The sequence below is a fragment of the Ranitomeya imitator genome, unplaced genomic scaffold (assembly GCF_032444005.1).
Source record: "Ranitomeya imitator isolate aRanImi1 unplaced genomic scaffold, aRanImi1.pri SCAFFOLD_1665, whole genome shotgun sequence".
Lineage (NCBI taxonomy): Eukaryota > Metazoa > Chordata > Amphibia > Anura > Dendrobatidae > Ranitomeya > Ranitomeya imitator.
Window position 1 is genome coordinate 9,524 of NW_027194131.1, and position 20,000 is coordinate 29,523.

Below are 20,000 nucleotides of genomic sequence, written 5' to 3' on the forward strand. Positions count from 1 at the left end.
TCGACTTCCATCTCCCAATACGCTTGATAGCCTCCGCATCCAAACCTCCCGCAGCCGCATCCGTAGCTGCCCCAATCCGAAAGGAATGAGGAGTAAAACGCGAATCATCCAACCCCAATACATCAAGCGCTCTCTTGAAAATCATCTGAAACTGATATCTTGACAAAGCAGAACCGTCCTCATGACAAAGTAAAGATCCCTCCCTGCGAGGCCCTAGCCCCCAAAAACTTTTCAAACAACTAACTGGGCACATCAGTGAACCAACTACCGCACCCAACTCAATTTTTCTACCGCGCCCCATCTGATCCGTCTTGGATCGACGCAACCAGAACTCCACACGCCCTTCAGACAAGAGAACATCCCTTGCCAAAACTCCCCCAGCTGTATACTTATTAGGAGACACCAGTTCACTAATTCTCATTGCACCAAAATATGCCAACGAGAAAGCCAAACTGAAAAGACGTTGTTCAAACAGTGACCCACAACAGTCCCCCAAAATCTCACCCAATCGCTCCAACATCGCAAAAGACACGGGACGCCGGGAATCCAACCTACCATATTGTCTCCGGAAACCTTTTACGGCTTGCCTCACCAGGAAAGCTTTAGACAAATCACACTGCCCCCTCAATTTGAAACCAAACGCCAAAGCCGCCAGCAAGCGTGATACCTTCGCCCACGACCAACCCTCATCCAAACCACGGCTAATCCAGGACAACAAAATCCCCACCTGATCATCAGCATTACCTCCACCCGGGCAGGATGCCAAGACCCCTTCCCAAGAAGACCAAGCCATCTGATAAGCCTCCCATGTTTTGGGAGCCAACGACGACCTTATCAGATCTTCAGCATCCCCGATGCCACGAGCCAAAGGTCCGCTGGGCAATCCAAACCGATGGTTTCTGCCTCCGGAGCCAAAGACCGGAAACGCTCGAACTGGAAACGAGAAAGAGAATCAACTAACGACCAACCACTAGATTGGGCACGGGGAATCACCTCACGGAGTCATTTCCATGTGGTGGTTGCAATATTTGCCCCTACATGGTTGCAGCTGATAATGTTACCCTCCCAATGTTTCCAGGCACTTTAAACCTTATTCAAACTGTCGCTCGAGGAATCTACTATATTGTCTAATTCTGTCTGTTTGTAATGGAAATCCCGCGTCCCTGATTGGTCGCGCCAGCCGCACACGATCAATCAGCGACAGGCGCAGTCATAGTGTGTCAGTCACAGTGTGATGTAGTTCAGTCACGTTTACTGGACAAGTTCCATCAGTCACAGTGCCATGCAGTTCACTCACGTTTACTGAACAAGTTCTGTAAGTCAAAGTGCCACATAGTTCACTCACGTTTACTGAACAAGTTCTGTCAGTCACAGTGCAATGCAGTTCAGTCACGTTTACTGAACAAGTCCTGTCTGTCACAGTGCCACATAGTTCAGTCACGTTTACTGAACAAGTTCTGTAAGTCACAGTGCCACATAGTTCACTCACGTTTACTGAACAAGTTCTGCCAGTCACAGTGCCACATAGTTCAGTCACGTTTACTGAACAAGTTCTGTCAGTCACAGTGCCACGCAGTTCAGTCACGTTTACTGAACAAGTTCTGTCAGTCAGAGTGCCACGCAGTTCAGTCACGTTTACTGAACAAGTTCTGTCAGTCACAGTGCCATGCAGTTCAGTCACGTTTACTGAATAAGTTCTGTCAGTCACAGTGCCACGTGGTTCAGTCACGTTTACTGAACAAGTTCTGTCAGTCACAGTGCCACGCAGTTCAGTCACGTTTACTGAAGAAGTTCTGTCAGTCACAGTGCCATGCAGTTCACTCACGTTTACTGAACAAGTTCTGTGAGTCACAGAGCCACGTAGTTCAGTCACGTTTACTGAACAAGTCCTGTCTGTCACAGTGCCACGCAGTTCAGTCACGTTTACTGAACAAGTTCTGTCAGTCACAGTGCCACATAGTTTAGTCACGTTTACTGAACAAGTTCTGTCCACATATTTTAGAATACCCGATGCGTTAGGATCAGGCCACCATCTAGTGTGATATATATTCTTATCTGTCAATGCCCAAAGATATACAGTATGTGGGACAAAGTAGCCAAGAAATCAAACGCAGAATTCAGCAGCACATTTCCAATATAGAACACCATGGGAGTAGACATCACAAAATACGTGTAATGATGGTGGACCAGGTTATTGGCAACATTCGGGGTGGGAATCCAACTAAGGACCTCCTTCGCCGGGAGTCCCGTTGGATTTTCAATTTAAAGAGCATGTCCCCTGGAGGTCTAAAGGAGGAATTCTCGTTTTCTGGGTTCTATGGTTAAAATACACACCATAATTATATGTCTTTTTGTTTAGTTATATGGCTCATCTCTATTCTATTTCTATTTTTTTTAGATATACCCTGGACCAGTAGACATTGGTATTCGTTGTTCTGTGATGGAAGCACATTCACTTTCCCTGGAGAGGATTTACATCTTACTCTCACCTTGGTGCTTGCTTGGAGTATTATGGCTATTTTCATCAGAGAATTAGGCTGGGTTCACATTGCGTTATGGGCGCCCGTTATACGGACTACGTTACACCGCGGCATAAACACGGTGTAACGTAGTCCGTTAAGGCCGCCATTAATTCCTATGTGGGATGCATCGCACAATGGGCGTGCGCTAGGGATGTGCCGTCATTGAGTGACGGACCCTGAGACGCGGGCTGCAGCGTTTCCTAGTCCGTCACTGCTAGCGCAGATAGAGCTAGCAGATGCTCTATCTGCGCTAGCGTGCTGCCATACCGGCACTTGCATCAGCAGCCCGTTAACGTATGTGTTGAACGGGCTGCTGTAAACGCAATGTGAACCCGGCCTTATTTTCTAGTCATCAGATCTCTTTCCTGAAGCGTCTATTCACAGTACCATATCTTCATTTATGTTTTTTTGAGTTTTCCTTTATTCTAATTGTTCAGCTGGGTCCGACACTTATCTAACAAGTGTTTGTTTCCTATATTCTGGATCATTAATCGTGGATGATTGGCAGTTCAGTACGACTTGAGACTTATGTATATGTACCATGTATTGTCATGGGCCAGCCTCCTCGATTTGTTTCAGATTTTTTTCCCTGCATTTTGACCTTTTTCATCTATTTATAAAGTCATGTTTAGTCTCGGGCAGTTTGTTGAAGGAGACTTTCGGGTTTCTTTTTTGTATTTTTGTATTTTGCCTAATGGTTCAATAAAGATTCAGTATGCATTATACAGTGTGATAGTTATTAAATATTCTCATGTGGTTCTGTGTTATCTTACTCTATTACATCATCTATCTCTTTATTATTATTTTATTATTATTTTTTTATATTTATTTTCATTAACTTTCTTATATACAGTACAGACCAAAAGTTTGGACACACCTTATCATTTAAAGATTTTTCTGTATTTTCTTGACTCTGAAAACTGTAAATTCACACTGAAGGCATCAAAGCTATGAATTAACACATGTGGAATTATATACTTAACAAAAAAGTGTGAAACAACTGAAATGATGTCTTAATTCTAGGTTCTTCAAAGTAGCCACCTTTTGCTTTGATGACTGCTTTGCACACACTTGGCATTCTCTTGATGAGCTTCAAGAGGTAGTCACCGGGAATGGTCTTCCAACAATCTTGAAGGAGTTCCCAGAGAAGCTTAGCACTTGTTGGCCCTTTTGCCTTCACTCTGCGGTCCAGCTCACTCCAAACCACTGTAGAGGCCAGGTCATCTGGCGTAGCACCCTATCACTCTCCTTCTTGGTCAAATAGCCCTTACACATCCTGGAGGTGTGTTTGGGGTCATTGTCCTGTTGAAAAATAAATGATGGTCCATCTAAACGCAAACCGGATGGAATAGCATGCTGCTGCAAGATGCTGTGGTAGCCATGCTGGTTCAGTATGCCTTCAATTTTAAATAAATCCCCAACAGTGTCACCAGCAAAGCACCCCCCACACCATCACACGTCCTCCTTCACGGTGGGAACCAGGCATGTAGAGTCCATCCGTTCACCTCTTCTGCGTCGCACAAAGACACGGTGGTTGGAACCAAAGATCTCAAATTTGGACTCATCAGACCAAAGCACATATTTCCACTGGTCTAATGTCCATTCCTTGTGTTCTTTAGCCCAAACAAGTCTCTTCTGCTTGTTGCCTGTCCTTAGCAGTGGTTTCCTAGCAGCTATTTTACCATGAAGGCCTGCTGCACAAAGTCTCCTCTTAACAGTTGTTGTAGAGATGTGTCTGCTGCTAGAACTCTGTGGTGTTGACCTGGTCTCTAATCTGAGCTGCTTTTAATCTGCGATTTCTGAGGCTGGTGACTCAGATAAACTTATTCTCAGAAGCAGAGGTGACTCTTGGTCTTCCTTTCCTGGGGCGGTCCTCATGTGAGACAGTTTCTTTGTAGTGCATGATGGTTTTTGCAACTGCACTTGGGGACACTTTCAAAGTTTTCCCAATTTTTCGGACTGACTGACCTTCATTTCTTAAAGTAATGATGGCCACTTGTTTTTCTTTACTTAGCTGCTTTTTTCTTGCCATAATACAAATTCTAACAGTCTATTCAGTAGGACTATCAGCTGTGTATCCACCAGACTTCTGCTCAACCCAATTGATGGTCCCAACCCCATTTATAAGGCAAGAAATCCCACTTATTAAACCTGACAGGGCACACCTGTGAAGTGAAAATCATTCCCGGTGACTACCTCTAGAAGCTCATCAAGACAATGTCAAGAATGTGCAAAGCAGTCATCAAAGCAAAAGGTGGCTACTTTGAAGAACCTAGAATATAAGATATATTTTGAGTTATTTCACACTTTTTTGTTAAGTATATAATTCCACATGTATTAATTCATAGTTTTGATGCCTTCAGTGTGAATTTACAATTTTCAGAGTCATGAAAATACAGAAAAGTATTTAAATGAGAAGGTGTGTCCAAACTTTTGGTCTGTACTCTATATATGTTTCATTTTTTTATGTTATATATTTTTTTCATTTTCTTTCTTTTTCAATAATTTGTGCCTTCACATGCTTTTCACCCTTCTTTATTAATTTAATTCATTTAATTTTTTAGCCATTTTGTGCTTCTGTGTATCGCAATCATTGCCGATGCATATTAGCCTCATAGTTGATATTTTCTGTGCTATCTTTCTATGTTTAGTCCATATATTATTCAATCTATTTATATCAATGAATAATTGCAATATAGTCGCTCAGGCTCACCTTTTTTATGTTGATAACAGATATACTGCGCGTACGCTAACAAATTCATTATGTGTTTGTATTTTACTGTCTGTCTGATCCTGGTGTTGCTAGGTGACGGCGCCCGCACTTTTGCGGCTTTGTTTTGGGCCTGTGCTGCTAGACACAATTCATAGCGCGACCCGCGCACGCGTCACGTGGCAATCTCTGCATGCGCGATTGTACTTTCAACTGACTTTATTGACTATTGACGACAGACGGACACTGACAAGATGGCTGCTACCATGTGCTTTCTGTCTGCTCCCTTGCCAGCCGGCTTTCTCTCCAGGTGATTAACTTACTAATTGATATGTTTGTATATATATACACAGTATACAGTGGGGCAAAAAAGTATTTAGTCAGTCAGCAATAGTGCAAGTTCCACCACTTAAAAAGATGAGAGGCGTCTGTAATTTACATCATAGGTAGACCTCAACTATGGGAGACAAACTGAGAAAAAAAATTCCAGAAAATCAGATTGTCTGTTTTTTTATCATTTTATTTGCATATTATGGTGGAAAATAAGTATTTGGTCAGAAACAAAATTTCATCTCAATACTTTGTAATATATCCTTTGTTGGCAGTGACAGAGGTCAAACGTTTTCTGTAAGTCTTCACAAGGTTGCCACACACTGTTGTTGGTATGTTGGCCCATTCCTCCATGCAGATCTCCTCTAGAGCAGTGATGTTTTTGGCTTTTCGCTTGGCAACACGGACTTTCAACTCCCTCCAAAGGTTTTCTATTGGGTTGAGATCTGGAGACTGGCTAGGCCACTCCAGGACCTTGAAATGCTTCTTACGAAGCCACTCCTTCGTTGCCCTGGCGGTGTGCTTTGGATCATTGTCAGCTGGTACTCCATTACTGCTGCCTGCTGCTCACACAACCGCTCCAACATATGTAACGTTGAATTCTACCTGGTGGGTAGGTCACATATGATGCGATGTTCCGGAAGGCGGAATCAGTGCTGCAGAGCTGCAATGCGCGATCTTGCCATGCTGGAACGCCGCAAGTGAGCACACTCAAGGCGGACCTTGTGCAGCAGTGCATCAAGATCCGGATAGTCCCTCAAAGAACTCTGCACGACCAAGTTGAGCACATGTGCCAGACATGGGATGTGAGTGAGATTGCCTAGGCCCAGAGCTGCCACCAGATTTCGGCCATTGTCACACTCTACCATGCCTGGCTGGAGATTCGCTGGCACAAACCACACGTCGCTCTCCTAATTGATGGCATTCCAGAGCTCCTGTGCTGTGTGGCTTCGATTCCCCAAAGAAATTAATTTCAATACGGCCTGTTGACGTTTGGCCATGACTGTGTTCATATCGGTCGTAACAGGTAAGCCTTCACGGTTCCATGTGGAGGTAGACTGTGATGGCTCCTGCAGCAATGATTCAGAGGAACTGGAGTATGAGGAGTCAATGTGTACAGACTGGATTCCTGCAATCCTTGGAGTTGGCAGAACATGTACAGCGCCACTCTCAAGATCTGTACCCGGCTCCACAACAATTACCCAATGGGCAGTGAGGGAAAGGTATCCTCCCAGTCCATGGTTACTGGTCCACACATCGGTGGTCAGGTGGACCTGGCTACTGACGCGTTTAGTAGCGCATGTTTAATTTTTCCCTCCACATGCTTTTGCAGGGCAGGGACGGCTTGCCTGCTGAAATAAAAGCGGCTGGGCACGTTGTACTGTGGGACTGCCAATGCCATGAAGTTACGGAAGGTGTCAGTCTCCACCAGCCTGAATGAGAGCATTTCAAGGGACAGTAGTTTTGCAATGCCTGCATTCAGAGCCTGTGCTCGGGGGTGATTTGCTGAGTATGGGCGCCTTTTCTCCCATGTCTGTGCTACCGATGGCTGTAGAGGCCTCCTGGTGTAGTCTCACCGGATGCTTCCTGTCGCCCCTGTGCAGTATTGGGGGCCCCTTTTCTTTTCTGCCCTGTGACCCCTGTATGTGGAAGGGAGACCTGTGTATCTAATAGTTTAACAAACCTTTCTCTCGTTTAGTACTGGGCCCTGTCCTGGGTTCAACCACCGGAGGGAGCCCAAGAGCAGAATTCACAACAGGGGGCTGCCTATCCTTTGGGGATCTGCTCTGAGGCAAGATAGTATTCCTATTTCCACCTTTAGGGGTATTTAGTTCTCCGGCTGTGTCGAGGTGTCTAGGTTTTGTTAGGCACACCCCACGGCTACTTCTAGTTGCGGTGATAAGATCAGGGTTTGCGGTCAGTATAGTTACCACCTACTCCAGTGAAAGTTTTCATGCTGCTCCAAGGTAACCTGATCATAACAAAGCTCCCTCTGTAGGACTGTGGGTTTCGGTAACTGCGGCCTGCTCGCGGCCTTACAACTTATTTTTTCATGTGGACCTTCTGCTGCATATCTGAGTTCCAGCACCATTAGCTGGTTCTTTAGCAGTCAATCTTGAATAGGTCCCCCTGGGTTTCAGTACTGTCAGCTGGTTCCAGCCAGAGCCTTTGGCTTAGGTGCCTCCTTCTCAGTATCCGAGTTCCAACAACGTCTGGTGGTCCTTGGTAGTGCTTTCTGGCACGGGTACCTCCTGCTTAGTAACTGGGTTCCAGAACCATCAGCTGGTCCTCGGTAGTTCCATTGGCTCTTGTACCTTCTGCTACCCATCCGGGTTCCAGTACCGTCAGCTTGTTCCAGGCAGAGCCTTTGGCTTAGGTGCCTCCTTCTCGGCATCCGAGTTGCACCAACGTCTGGTGGTCCTTGGTAGTGCCTTCTGGCACGGGTACCTCCTGCTTAGTAACTGGGTTCCAGAACCATCAGCTGGTTCTCGGTAGTTCCATTGGCTCTTGTACCTTCTGCTACCCATCCGGGTTCCAGTACCATCAGCTGGTTCTCGGCAGTGTCTTTTGCTCTTGTACCTTCTGCTACCCATCCTGGTTCCAGTACCGTCAGCTGATTCCAGGCAGAGCCTTTGGCTTTGGTGCCTCCTTCTCGGTATCTGAGATCCACCAACGTCTGGTGTTCCTTGGTAGTGCTTTCTGGCATGGGTACCTCCTGCTTAGTAACCGGGTTCCAGTACCATCAGCTGGTCCTCGGTAGTTCCATTGGCTCTTGTACCTTCTGCTACCCATCCTGGTTCCAGTACCGTCAGCTGGTTCTTGGCAGTGTCTTTGGCTCTTGTACCTTCTGCTACCCATCCTGGTTCCAGTACCATCAGCTGGTCCCAGGCAGGGCCTTTGGCTTTGGTGCCTCCTTCTCGGTATCCGAGATCAACCAACTTCTGGTGGTTCTTGGTAGTGCTTTCTGGCACGGGTACCTCCTGCTTAGTAACCGGGTTCCAGTACCATCAGCTGGTCCTCGGTAGTTCCATTGGCTCTTGTACCTTCTGCTACCCATCCTGGTTCCAGTACCGTCAGCTGGTTCCAGGCAGAGCCTTTGGCTTAGGTGCCTCCTTCTCGGTATCCGAGTTCCATCAACGTCTGGGGTCCTTGGTAGTGCTTTCTGGCACGGGTACCTCCTGCTTAGTAACCGGGTTCCAGTACCATCAGCTGGTCCTCGGTAGTTCCATTGGCTCTTGTACCTTCTGCTACCCATCCGGGTTCCAGTACCGTCAGCTGGTTCTCGGCAGTGTCTTTGGCTCTTGTACCTTCTGCTACCCATCCTGGTTCCAGTACCGTCAGCTGGTTCTAGGCAGAGCCTTTGGCTTTGGTGCTTCCTTTCCGGTATCCGAGATCCAACAACGTCTGGTGGTCCATGGTAGTGCTTTCTGACACGGGTACCTCCTGCTTAGTAACCGGGTTCTAGTACCATCAGCTGGTCCTCGGCAGTTCCATTGGCTCTTGTACCTTCTGCTACCCATCCGGGTTCCAGTACCGTCAGCTGGTTCTCGGCAGTGTCTTTGGCACGCGTACTCCCTCCTGCCCAGCCTGGTTCCAGCACGCCAGCTGTTTCTGGGTAGTGTCAAGGTCACTTTGCCTCCAATACGTTGTCTAGTCAGCTGGTTCCAGGCAGAGCCTTTGGCTTAGGTGCCTCCTTCTCGGTATCCGAGTTCCACCAATGTCTGGTGGTCCTTGGTAGTGCTTTCTGGCACGGGTACCTCCTGCTTAGTAACCGGGTTCCAGTACCATCAGCTGGTCCTCGGTAGTTCCATTGGCTCTTGTACCTTCTGCTACCCATCCGGGTTCCAGTACCGTCAGCTGGTTCTCGGCAGTGTCTTTGGCTCTTGTACCTTCTGCTACCCATCCTGGTTCCAGTACCATCAGCTGGTTCCAGGCAGAGCCTTTGGCTTTGGTGCATCCTTCCCGGTATCTGAGATCCACCAACGTCTGGTGGTCCTTGGTATTGCTTTCTGACACGGGTACCTCCTGCTTAGTAACCGGGTTCCAGTACCATCAGCTGGTCCTCGGCAGTTCCATTGGCTCTTGTACCTTCTGCTACCCATCCGGGTTCCAGTACTGTCAGCTGGTTCTCGGCAGTGTCTTTGGCACGGGTACTCCCTCCTGCCCAGCCTGGTTCCAGCACGCCAGCTGTTTCCGGGTAGTGTCAAGGTCACTTTGCCTCCAATACGTTGTCCTGTCGGGTTGCGGTCGGGTTAGCCGACTCCATGGTGCCTGCAGTTTAGATGCTTCCTATGTGGGCTGCGGGATCTGGCAATCAAGGCTGGTTCCATAGTGCCAAGTGGACAAGCTCCCCCTGTAGGACTGTGGGTTTCGGTAACTGCGGTCAACTCGCGGCCTTGCAACTTTTTTTTCATGTGGACCTTCTGCTGCCTACCGTCAGCTGGTTCCAGGCAGAGCCTTTGGCTTTGGTGCCTCCTTCTCGGTATCCGAGTTCCACCAACGTCTGGTGGTCCTTGGTAGTGCTGTCTGGCACGGGTACCTCCTGCTTAGTAACCGTGTTCCAGTACCATCAGCTGGTCCTCAGTAGTTCCACTGGCTCTTGTACCCTCTGCTACCCATCCTGGTTCAAGTACCGTCAGCTGGTTCCAGGCAGAGCCTTTGGCTTAGGTGCCTCCTTCTCGGTATCCGAGTTCCACCAATGTCTGGTGGTCCTTGGTAGTGCTTTCTGGCACGGGTACCTCCTGCTTAATAACCGGGTTCCACTACCATCAGCTGGTCCTCGGTAGTTCCATTGGCTCTTGTACCTTCTGCTACCCATCCTGGTTCAAGTACCGTCAGCTGGTTCCAGGCAGAGCCTTTGGCTTAGGTGCCTCCTTCTCGGTATCCGAGTTCCACCAATGTCTGGTGGTCCTTGGTAGTGCTTTCTGGCACGGGTACCTCCTGCTTAGTAACCGGGTTCCAGTACCATCAGCTGGTCCTCGGTAGTTCCATTGGCTCTTGTACCTTCTGCTACCCATCCTGGTTCAAGTACCGTCAGCTGGTTCCAGGCAGAGCCTTTGGCTTAGGTGCCTCCTTCTCGGTATCCGAGTTCCACCAATGTCTGGTGGTCCTTGGTAGTGCTTTCTGGCACGGGTACCTCCTGCTTAGTAACCGGGTTCCAGTACCATCAGCTGGTCCTCGGTAGTTCCATTGGCTCTTGTACCTTCTGCTACCCATCCGGGTTCCAGTACCGTCAGCTGGTTCTCGGCAGTGTCTTTGGCACGGGTACTCCCTCCTACGGTATCATGTCCTAGGGTCACATAGATGCATTATTGTACATGGATGGGGGTGTTATCATTGTTGCTTTTAAATGTTTTTAGTCATGTTTGTGCTTTGGTGATAATAAAGTAGTTTTTGATATTTTTTGTACCTCGGGTGTGGACTTTCTACATACACATTAGTCTTTCCTCCAGTTATTGCTCCTCCTTTCTATGCGTTAGTAGCACCCTGTGATTATAATTGCATTTGAAATATATACTGTGGTGCACCCTGCCCTTTATTGTTTAGCCAGACTTGAAGATTGATGTTCACCAGAGGAAACCATCTATCATGAAGGAGCTGGAGCAGTTTTGCCTTCAGGAATGGTCAAAAATCCCAGTGGCAAGATGTGGAACGCTCATAGAGACTTATCCAAAGCGACTTGCAACCATTATTGCCTCAAAAGGAGGCTCCACAAAGTACTGACTTTAGGGGGATGAATAGTTATGCACACTGAAGTTGTCAGGTATTTTGTCCCATTTGTTGCTTACTTCACAATAAAAAAAACCAAATCTTCACAATTGTAGGCATGTTCTTTACATGAACTGATGGACACCATCAAAAAAACCCAGAAAGGGTTAAACTTGCAGGAGTGAAGTGAGGCGCCCCATAAGTGGAGAGTGGTCAGAGAGACTCGGAGGTAAGTATTCTATTCTTCCCATCATTCCCACAGCTGCGGAATTACATAGTAACAAACCTATACGGGACAATTAGCTGTGGACAGCATAATAACAGGAAAAAGTCTTAACTTTAGGGTAAGGTAATGGCCAAACATCTAAGTGCTACCTCCTCTAACTTCTCTCCAAAGGAGTAAGTCCCTCCCGCATCCCAGCTAAACTCATAGCCAATGTATCGTATTGTTGAAGTCATCCATTAGTACTAGGGGGCAGCCAGGGGCTTTACTAACAAAATTCGATTATTTTCTGAAGGACCGTTCCTGTGTATGGAGGAGAGATATAAACCGCATCAATAAGGATTAAAATATTATAGAATCTCCCCCGCAGACAGATGTATCGTCCCTTTTTAGCTATTTCTTGGTCAATACAGTGAAAGGGAATTGTATGATTAATTAAAATACTAACTCCGCGTGAATATTTGGAGAATGTTGCATGATAGCTCGAGCCCACTTAGGCTGGGGTTAATAGATATATATTATGCTCCTTCATGTGAGTCTCTTGGAGGCATAATATTACGTGCTGACATTTCTTCATGGTATCGAAGATCGCCTTCCTTTTATCAGGTTCATGTACTCCCCTTACGTTCCACGACAATAAGGTAATCTTTTTAGCCTTGAGAGTCAGCCTTGTGGAATAGATAGGGGTATTCCAGAAAAGGCTATCTCCATCGGTGGCATTGCACAAGATTAGAAGAACCACTCTAGATCTGATGTAAACCTAAACAGCAATCTGAGGGCCGGTTGTGCCCCCTTTATGCTTCAACATAACCCAAATTTCAACACTAACATTTTGGCCACTGCGACCATGCCCTAACAGGCGCTCTCTAAGGGACCAGGGCCTAAGTCGAAACCTTGGATGTAGCAGTCACAATGGGGGTAACCAAGCAACCTTCTAAATTCTCCATCGTTCTAAAGTAGCAAAACTAAAGAAGGATATTGAATTCATAGCAGCAACCCACAGGTGGGCCAGATATTACCTAGAGTAGGAGCAAACCATTGTCCACAGTTGTTTTTTTATTTTCCACGAACTGCGCACTTCTCTTCTGTACATCAGCAAAATAATCTGTGAATATGGAGATTCTTGGACCATTTATGGAGCTTCATAGGATGGTATCCCTATAGTGAAGTATCTTGGCCAGGACTGTGCATGGCTGACTTCCAGGCGGTAGTGGCCTTGTCTGCACCCGTTCCACTGCAAAGAGGGGGCTAAGAGTATCCTTCCCACACACCATCACTAGCCAGGTTTCAAAGAATTCTGTGGTCTTTGCGCCCTAGGATTTTTAAGGGACTCCAACAATCCAGATATTTTTCCTGCACGGGCGGTTCTCCAAATCATCCTGGTTGATGCGATTTGCCTCTGATAACTTGGTGTGTTGCTGCAAATCTTGCCTCATTGGAAGTAGGATGTCCTATAATTCATTAACGCTCTTCCCGAGGTCTGTGGTCCTCTCTGAGATACTGCGTATATCTTGTCTGACCACTGAAATGTTCTTCATAATTCCTCCTACCTGCAGCACCAGAGATGAAAGAGAGCTACTACAATCCCCAATGGCTTGCATGATATCTTGGGCTCTGTAGCTGCTAGTTGGCATGTAGGAGAAACAGCATGGACTCCCCGGTTCTCATCTGGTTCATACTCAGGCTGATCTGTAGTAAGCAGGTGGGAGAAGGAATTTGGGTCTGGATGAATCCCTCTCAACGTGTCATCCCGTTTCTTCCACTCCTGATCTTGCAAATCTTTCTAAACTAGCCACATCCTCCTTTTAGTGCTCACCCGCTCAGCTTGCACTCTCTGCCACAATTGTGTCGACCCCACCTTGTAGATTGCACTCCTGGCCTTTGAGCACGTTCCCTTTCTTCATGGCGGGCTCCGTGCCAGGGAAAAGGCTGTTTACAGTGTCCAGGCATAAGCAGGTAAGTATACCCGACCAGAGGGTGAAAAAAAGGGCAGCTTGAGGATCGTATAAGGATCTGCACACGGAGCTGACCGGGCATGCATCCTCTCACATCGCTGGCAGACCATGCCCCCACGGCAAGTGCAAATCTTAAAAATGGTGAGGACTGGTATAGTAGACCACAGAGTTTATGTAATATCGCTGTATAGACTGTGATGTGCACTAGTAAGGTTTAGCGGGAGAAGACACTCGGCGTACACACTAAACCCCATTCTCACAATACATTGAACATACTTTGGGAAAGCAACCACAGCCAATATAGCAAAGCCAAAGAAGATCTCCCAAGCAGGAATGAGATTAAAATGCCTTTATTATATATACACTTGGCAATAAGTAACAATGATAAAAGACACAAATGTGCACAATGGGATTATTTGTATAATAAAATCAATATGAATAATAGTACAGACTGACCCCTTGAAAATTATATCCTATATTATACTACCATGACAGGTTTAAACATCGCCCCAGGATGACATATATTATTAGCTGGATTTATATATAAAAAAAGACTTTCTGCATATATTGCAAGTACAGACCTATAGATACAAAATGTGCAAAATTGGTAGCAAATAGTAATTTATGTGCAATAAAGCAATATAAAGTGCAACAGGAGGGGGAAGGGAAAAAGGTCAATTATAACCATACAGTGTACTGAATATGTCAGTATATACACCTTATTATAACACGTGCACAACTATGTCAGAAAAAATAAAAAAACTTTTTTTGTGCAAAGAGAAAAAAAGGGGGGTTATATATACCCATAAGATATGCTGGATTATACCAGAAAGTGCTATGTGCAAAAAGAAAGTGTAAAAACTGAAAAAAAGCCACAATTGCAGGTTACACTATTCTAAGAGGAGTGTATACTAAACCATACTGCACAAAAATAGGTCTATAAGAAAGTATCAAATATATCTATATGTTTCCAATAGTACTAATTATAGTGGCCAAAAAAATAAAAGAGCAGCTAAATCACCACCATAAAGTCACCACTGGCACACTCTGACCACCAGAGGGCCGGATACTAATCACTATGGTGTAATGCAGGGGGATGTACTTAAATCTTTAAATATACCTGTGAGGTCAGCTGAATCCCAAAGAAACGCACCCCGACGCGCGTTTCGGATTACTCCTTCTATCCTCTTAGAATAGTGTAACCTGCAATTGTGGCTTTTTTTCAGTTTTTACACTTTCTTTTTGCACATAGCACTTTCTGGTATAATCCAGCATATCTTATGGGTATATATAACCCCCCTTTTTTTCTCTTTGCACAAAAAAAGTTTTTTTATTTTTTCTGACATAGTTGTGCACGTGTTATAATAAGGTGTATATACTGACATATTCAGTACACTGTATGGTTATAATTGACCTTTTTCCCTTCCCCCTCCTGTTGCACTTTATATTGCTTTATTGCACATAAATTACTATTTGCTACCAATTTTGCACATTTTGTATCTATAGGTCTGTACTTGCAATATATGCAGAAAGTCTTTTTTTATATATAAATCCAGCTAATAATATATGTCATCCTGGGGCGATGTTTAAACCTGTCATGGTAGTATAATATAGGATATAATTTTCAAGGGGTCAGTCTGTACTATTATTCATATTGATTTTATTATACAAATAATCTCATTGTGCACATTTGTGTCTTTTATCATTGTTACTTATTGCCAAGTGTATATATAATAAAGGCATTTTAATCTCATTCCTGCTTGGGAGATCTTCTTTGGCTTTGCTATATTGGCTGTGGTTGCTTTCCCTTGGTACGGTGGTGGTTTCCACATTTCTCTCCACAGGACACTAGTCACTGACACTTGTAATTATAATTTTAATATTCTTTTAATATTCTTTTATTGATTTGTTATTTATCATACAGTGATTGGTGTACCTGGGGCTGTTACTTAATTGAACATACTTTGTGGTGTCCGGCTAGGACTTGGCACAACCTGCGGTTTCGGTACTGTATGACAGCATCCTGCATGGTTCTGGACCTAAAAACAAGTTTAGGTTGTAATAAATGGATTGTATATCGTTAGAAAAACATGGCTACTTTCTTTCTGTAACAGTTCCCATCTTTCCACACGTCGAGTGTGGTTTTGTAACTCAGCCCTATTCTCTCGAATGGAGCTGATCTGCAAGACCAGCCACAACCTTAGAACAAGGATGGCACTGTTTCTGTAAGAAAGCTTTCTGTAGGTTGTTTTTATCTGGAGACTTACTTGTGAAGCAGGTGGCATTATAAAGCTGGGAGGTGGTGGTGGTTGGTAGGTATTGATGACTTGGTTGGGTACAATTCGGATATGATCCATCTTCTTCTGGTTGGCTAGAGGAGCTAGCCGATCCTTCTTACACTGTGCAAAGGCGACATACAATGGCTTGGAGTCTACAATCCTTCCGTTCATCTCTGTGACCGCTTTGGTTGCTTCCTCGGGAGCGGAGAAGCAGACAAAACCAAACCCTTTGCTGCGTCTACCTTCCATCATGACCTGAAATATTACATCACCTGACATCCTTACAATGAAACATAGGAAAATAAATAGTACACCCTCACCTAAGAAGGTTCACGCTAAAGGGTCATTCCCGACATTGAAAGTTATCATCTACTCATCACTCTATTCCTAAAGGATCCATGGGGTCCCAGCAGTAAGACCACCGCAAATCCACAAGTTATCACCTCTCCTATGTATCGATGAAAACGTCTAATGTTGGCCATAAGTATAACCCTTAATGTTACGTAGATGAAAATGAATGTGAGGATAGAAAGAAGAAAGAAGCAGATACAAGCTGAGCTCACCTTAGCACTGATGATGGTGCCATAACGGGAAAACACCTGATGCAGTAGCCTGTCATCAATGCAATCTGCAAGATTGTTAATGTAGAGATTGACACCCTAAAATTAGAAGAAGAAAAAAGTTATTAAAAATGCAGAATTTTTTTCAAACACTCACACAAATTAAATACAAAGGGAGTGAAGTCACTCACCTGGGAACTGGTGATCCATTCTTGGTTTATTTGCTCGAACGTCCTCCTAACCTCTGGTTGTCTTTCCAACTTCTTCTGGGCTCTTCCAACATAAATGGCCTTACCATTCACATCTTTACCATTCATTTCATTCACGGCCTTATAGAAGTAGGAAAATAGTTACTTTACTCCCATACGTTGGTCACAAGAACAAGATCTCTCACCCTGAGGGATCAGGACACCATTTCCTACGGACTGTCATTTTTTGATCTCCTAAGGACAGGGTTTCATCCCATCCTGAGAGAGCTGATCTTCCCCTGGTTCTTTGTTCACATGGTGCACACCTGACTATTGTAGATTGCAAAATGATTGCAACCTATATTATCCTCGCCAGGAGGGGTATTCCCATCTTAGGCATTGATGGCGTAATCATCTGATGCTATCCCTGCCTGATAGATAAGGTTCCAGAGGTGGCACCCGATCTCAAGAAAAGGGGTCCCTCAACCTCCAACCTGTCTGGATGGCCAGTGGATGGCTGCTGCATCCAGGTGGAGAATGAAGAGGTGGTTGCACATGTACACATCCTTAGATAGCTGAGCACACGCACAGCCACGCCACTTCCCACAGGGACCCCTGTTTTGTGGGTATTCAGTAAATGTCTGAAAAAGTAAAACCCCCTTAGAGTATGTGCACACTGAGTCTTTTTGCTGAGTTTTTGAAGCAGGAACTACCAAGTTTGTGAGGAGTTTTGAGTCTCAGAGGAGGATTCAGAGAGTTTCCGCTCAGTGGCTGTGTGCATACATCATCTTTTTCAAGTGGATTCCGAGCGGAATCCATCTGAAAAAGTGTCTCAAAAGCTCTTAAAAAAATTAACATAATACACAGCAGTGTCAAAATCCATTACTCTGCCCATGTTCAGTATTTTGTTACTTCTTTTCACTGCTTCAGGGTTTGGAAACCTTGGAGCAATTAAAAGAGGTAACATGTTTATTCTCTCATAATGAAGATATAAGGGAGAAGATGTCAGAGCAAAAATAGGAAAAAAAAAGCCACCGACTGAAGTAGCTTCACCTGAGAAAAGTCGGCAGCTGCGCCAGAATCTAATGCACATAGGCAATTTCTGCTCCAAAATGTAAAACAATGCCGTAGGGGTATAGGCCCTGAGATCCCAACTAACAGTACAAAGGGGAATGCTGTCTCACGAGAGTGGTATACAGACTGATAAATGATTATTGCTGCTCATCTTCCACCAACTTAGACGGCCTACAATAACAGAGATACCAATCCTGACTCCAGATATTTCGTAAGTCTCCATCTCACTTTTAGGGCGTCCTCGTGTTTCTTAAAGCTCACAAAGCCGAATCCCTTGGACGTCCCATTTTGATCAGTCATGACTTTAACGCTCCGTGTAGGCCCTAAAGTGAGAGTATTGCCCAAATTTAGGTTTCGGAAGCTTTAGGACAACCCATATATAAGTCTGACTTCAGAAGACTGTATTGTGGCCATATTTTATTCTTTGTGTTATTGCTCGATGTCCCGACCCATCAGCGGGCCTCCTGGCCCAGAACGTACATCATAAATGGCTGCGATGCGGTTACCTCAGGTTATGAGACCCGCTGATGGGTCGGGACGTGGAGCAATAATACAGAGAATAAAATATGGCCACAATACGGTCTTCTGAAATAACCGTGATTCTCGTAGCTACACGATTCATATTTACCGTATTTGCTGAACAATTCCTTGAGCCGTTCATCGTCCATATTTTCTCCAAAGTTATTGATGTAAACATTAGTGTATAAAGAACTGGCAACAACTTCAGGTTCTCGTTTGTGACTGGACTTGGAATGTTCAATATACCTTTACAGAGAATGCAGACACGTTTATCCAAAATTGTTATTTACAAGCGGCAAAAAAACTCCAAACATTTAGCCCACTTTCACCCGATCAGTATTCAGTCAGTATTTGTAGCCAAAACCAGGAGAGGAACTATCAGAGGAAAAGTGTGATAGAAACACCTGCACCACTTCTGGATTTATCACCTGCTCCTGGTTTTGGCTACAAATACTGAGCGTGTGAACGTGGCCTTAGAGGGGTATTCCTATGTAGATATTTGTATATACAGTGGGGCAAAAAAGTATTTAGTCAGTCAGCAATAGTGCAAGTTCCACCACTTAAAAAGATGAGAGGCGTCTGTAATTTACATCATAGGTAGACCTCAACTATGGGAGACAAACTGAGAAAAAAAAATCCAGAAAATCACATTGTCTGTTTTTTTAACATTTTATTTGCATATTATGGTGGAAAATAAGTATTTGGTCAGAAACAAACAATCAAGATTTCTGGCTCTCACAGACCTGTAACTTCTTCTTTAAGAGTCTCCTCTTTCCTCCACTCATTACCTGTAGTAATGGCACCAGTTTAAACTTGTTATCAGTATAAAAAGACACCTGTGCACACCCTCAAACAGTCTGACTCCAAACTCCACTATGGTGAAGACCAAAGAGCTGTCAAAGGACACCAGAAACAAAATTGTAGCCCTGCACCAGGCTGGGAAGACTGAATCTGCAATAGCCAACCAGCTTGGAGTGAAGAAATCAACAGTGGGAGCAATAATTAGAAAATGGAAGACATACAAGACCACTGATAATCTCCCTCGATCTGGGGCTCCACGCAAAATCCCACCCCGTGGGGTCAGAATGATCACAAGAACGGTGAGCAAAAATCCCAGAACCACGCGGGGGGACCTAGTGAATGAACTGCAGAGAGCTGGGACCAATGTAACAAGGCCTACCATAAGTAACACACTACGCCACCATGGACTCAGATCCTGCAGTGCCAGACGTGTCCCACTGCTTAAGCCAGTACATGTCCGGGCCCGTCTGAAGTTTGCTAGAGAGCATTTGGATGATCCAGAGGAGTTTTGGGAGAATGTCCTATGGTCTGATGAAACCAAACTGGAACTGTTTGGTAGAAACACAACTTGTCGTGTTTGGAGGAAAAAGAATACTGAGTTGCATCCATCAAACACCATACCTACTGTAAAGCATGGTGGTGGAAACATCATGCTTTGGGGCTGTTTCTCTGCAAAGGGGCCAGGACGACTGATCCGGGTACATGAAAGAATGAATGGGGCCATGTATCGTGAGATTTTGAGTGCAAACCTCCTTCCATCAGCAAGGGCATTGAACATGAAACGTGGCTGGGTCTTTCAACATGACAATGATCCAAAGCACACCGCCAGGGCAATGAAGGAGTGGCTTCGTAAGAAGCATTTCAAGGTCCTGGAGTGGCCTAGCCAGTCTCCAGATCTCAACCCTATAGAAAACCTTTGGAGGGAGTTGAAAGTCCGTGTTGCCAAGCGAAAAGCCAAAAACATCACTGTTCTAGAGGAGATCTGCATGGAGGAATGGGCCAACATACCAACAACAGTGTGTGGCAACCTTGTGAAGACTTACAGAAAACGTTTGACCTCTGTCATGGCCAACAAAGGATACAGTGGGGCAAAAAAGTATTTAGTCAGTCAGCAATAGTGCAAGTTCCAC

At 45.1% G+C, this 20,000-nt stretch overlaps 1 protein-coding gene across 2 annotated transcripts; it reads right to left on the reverse strand.

Annotated features, from left to right (window-relative positions):
• Window positions 1-918: 918 nt before the first annotated feature.
• Window positions 919-18,318, reverse strand: LOC138654785 (polyadenylate-binding protein 1-like). 2 transcript variants are annotated; one of them, XM_069743510.1, is made up of 7 exons: window positions 18,179-18,318; window positions 17,779-17,873; window positions 16,480-16,617; window positions 16,292-16,387; window positions 15,717-15,983; window positions 15,386-15,488; window positions 919-933 (listed from the first exon to the last, which is right to left on the reverse strand). In XM_069743510.1, the coding sequence occupies exons 1-6, from the start codon at window positions 18,216-18,218 to the stop codon at window positions 15,399-15,401; spliced, it is 726 nt and encodes a 241-aa protein (XP_069599611.1). In that variant the 5' UTR covers window positions 18,219-18,318; the 3' UTR covers window positions 919-933; window positions 15,386-15,398. The 2 variants fall into 2 exon arrangements, with proteins under 2 accessions (XP_069599611.1, XP_069599610.1); XM_069743509.1 differs by lacking the exon at window positions 919-933 and having other exon boundaries at window positions 15,340-15,488.
• Between the last annotated feature and the right edge of the window lie 1,682 nt (window positions 18,319-20,000).

Coding starts and splice junctions, on each gene's coding strand:
- LOC138654785 (XM_069743510.1), bottom strand. CDS start 18,218: ATGGACGATGAACGGCTCAAGGAATTGTTCAGCAAATACG. Junction 16,388..16,479: donor AATGGATCACCAGTTCCCAG/GTGAGTGACTTC, acceptor TTCTAATTTTAG/GGTGTCAATCTCTACATTAA. Junction 15,489..15,716: donor TAATGCCACCTGCTTCACAA/GTAAGTCTCCAG, acceptor ACTTGTTTTTAG/GTCCAGAACCATGCAGGATG.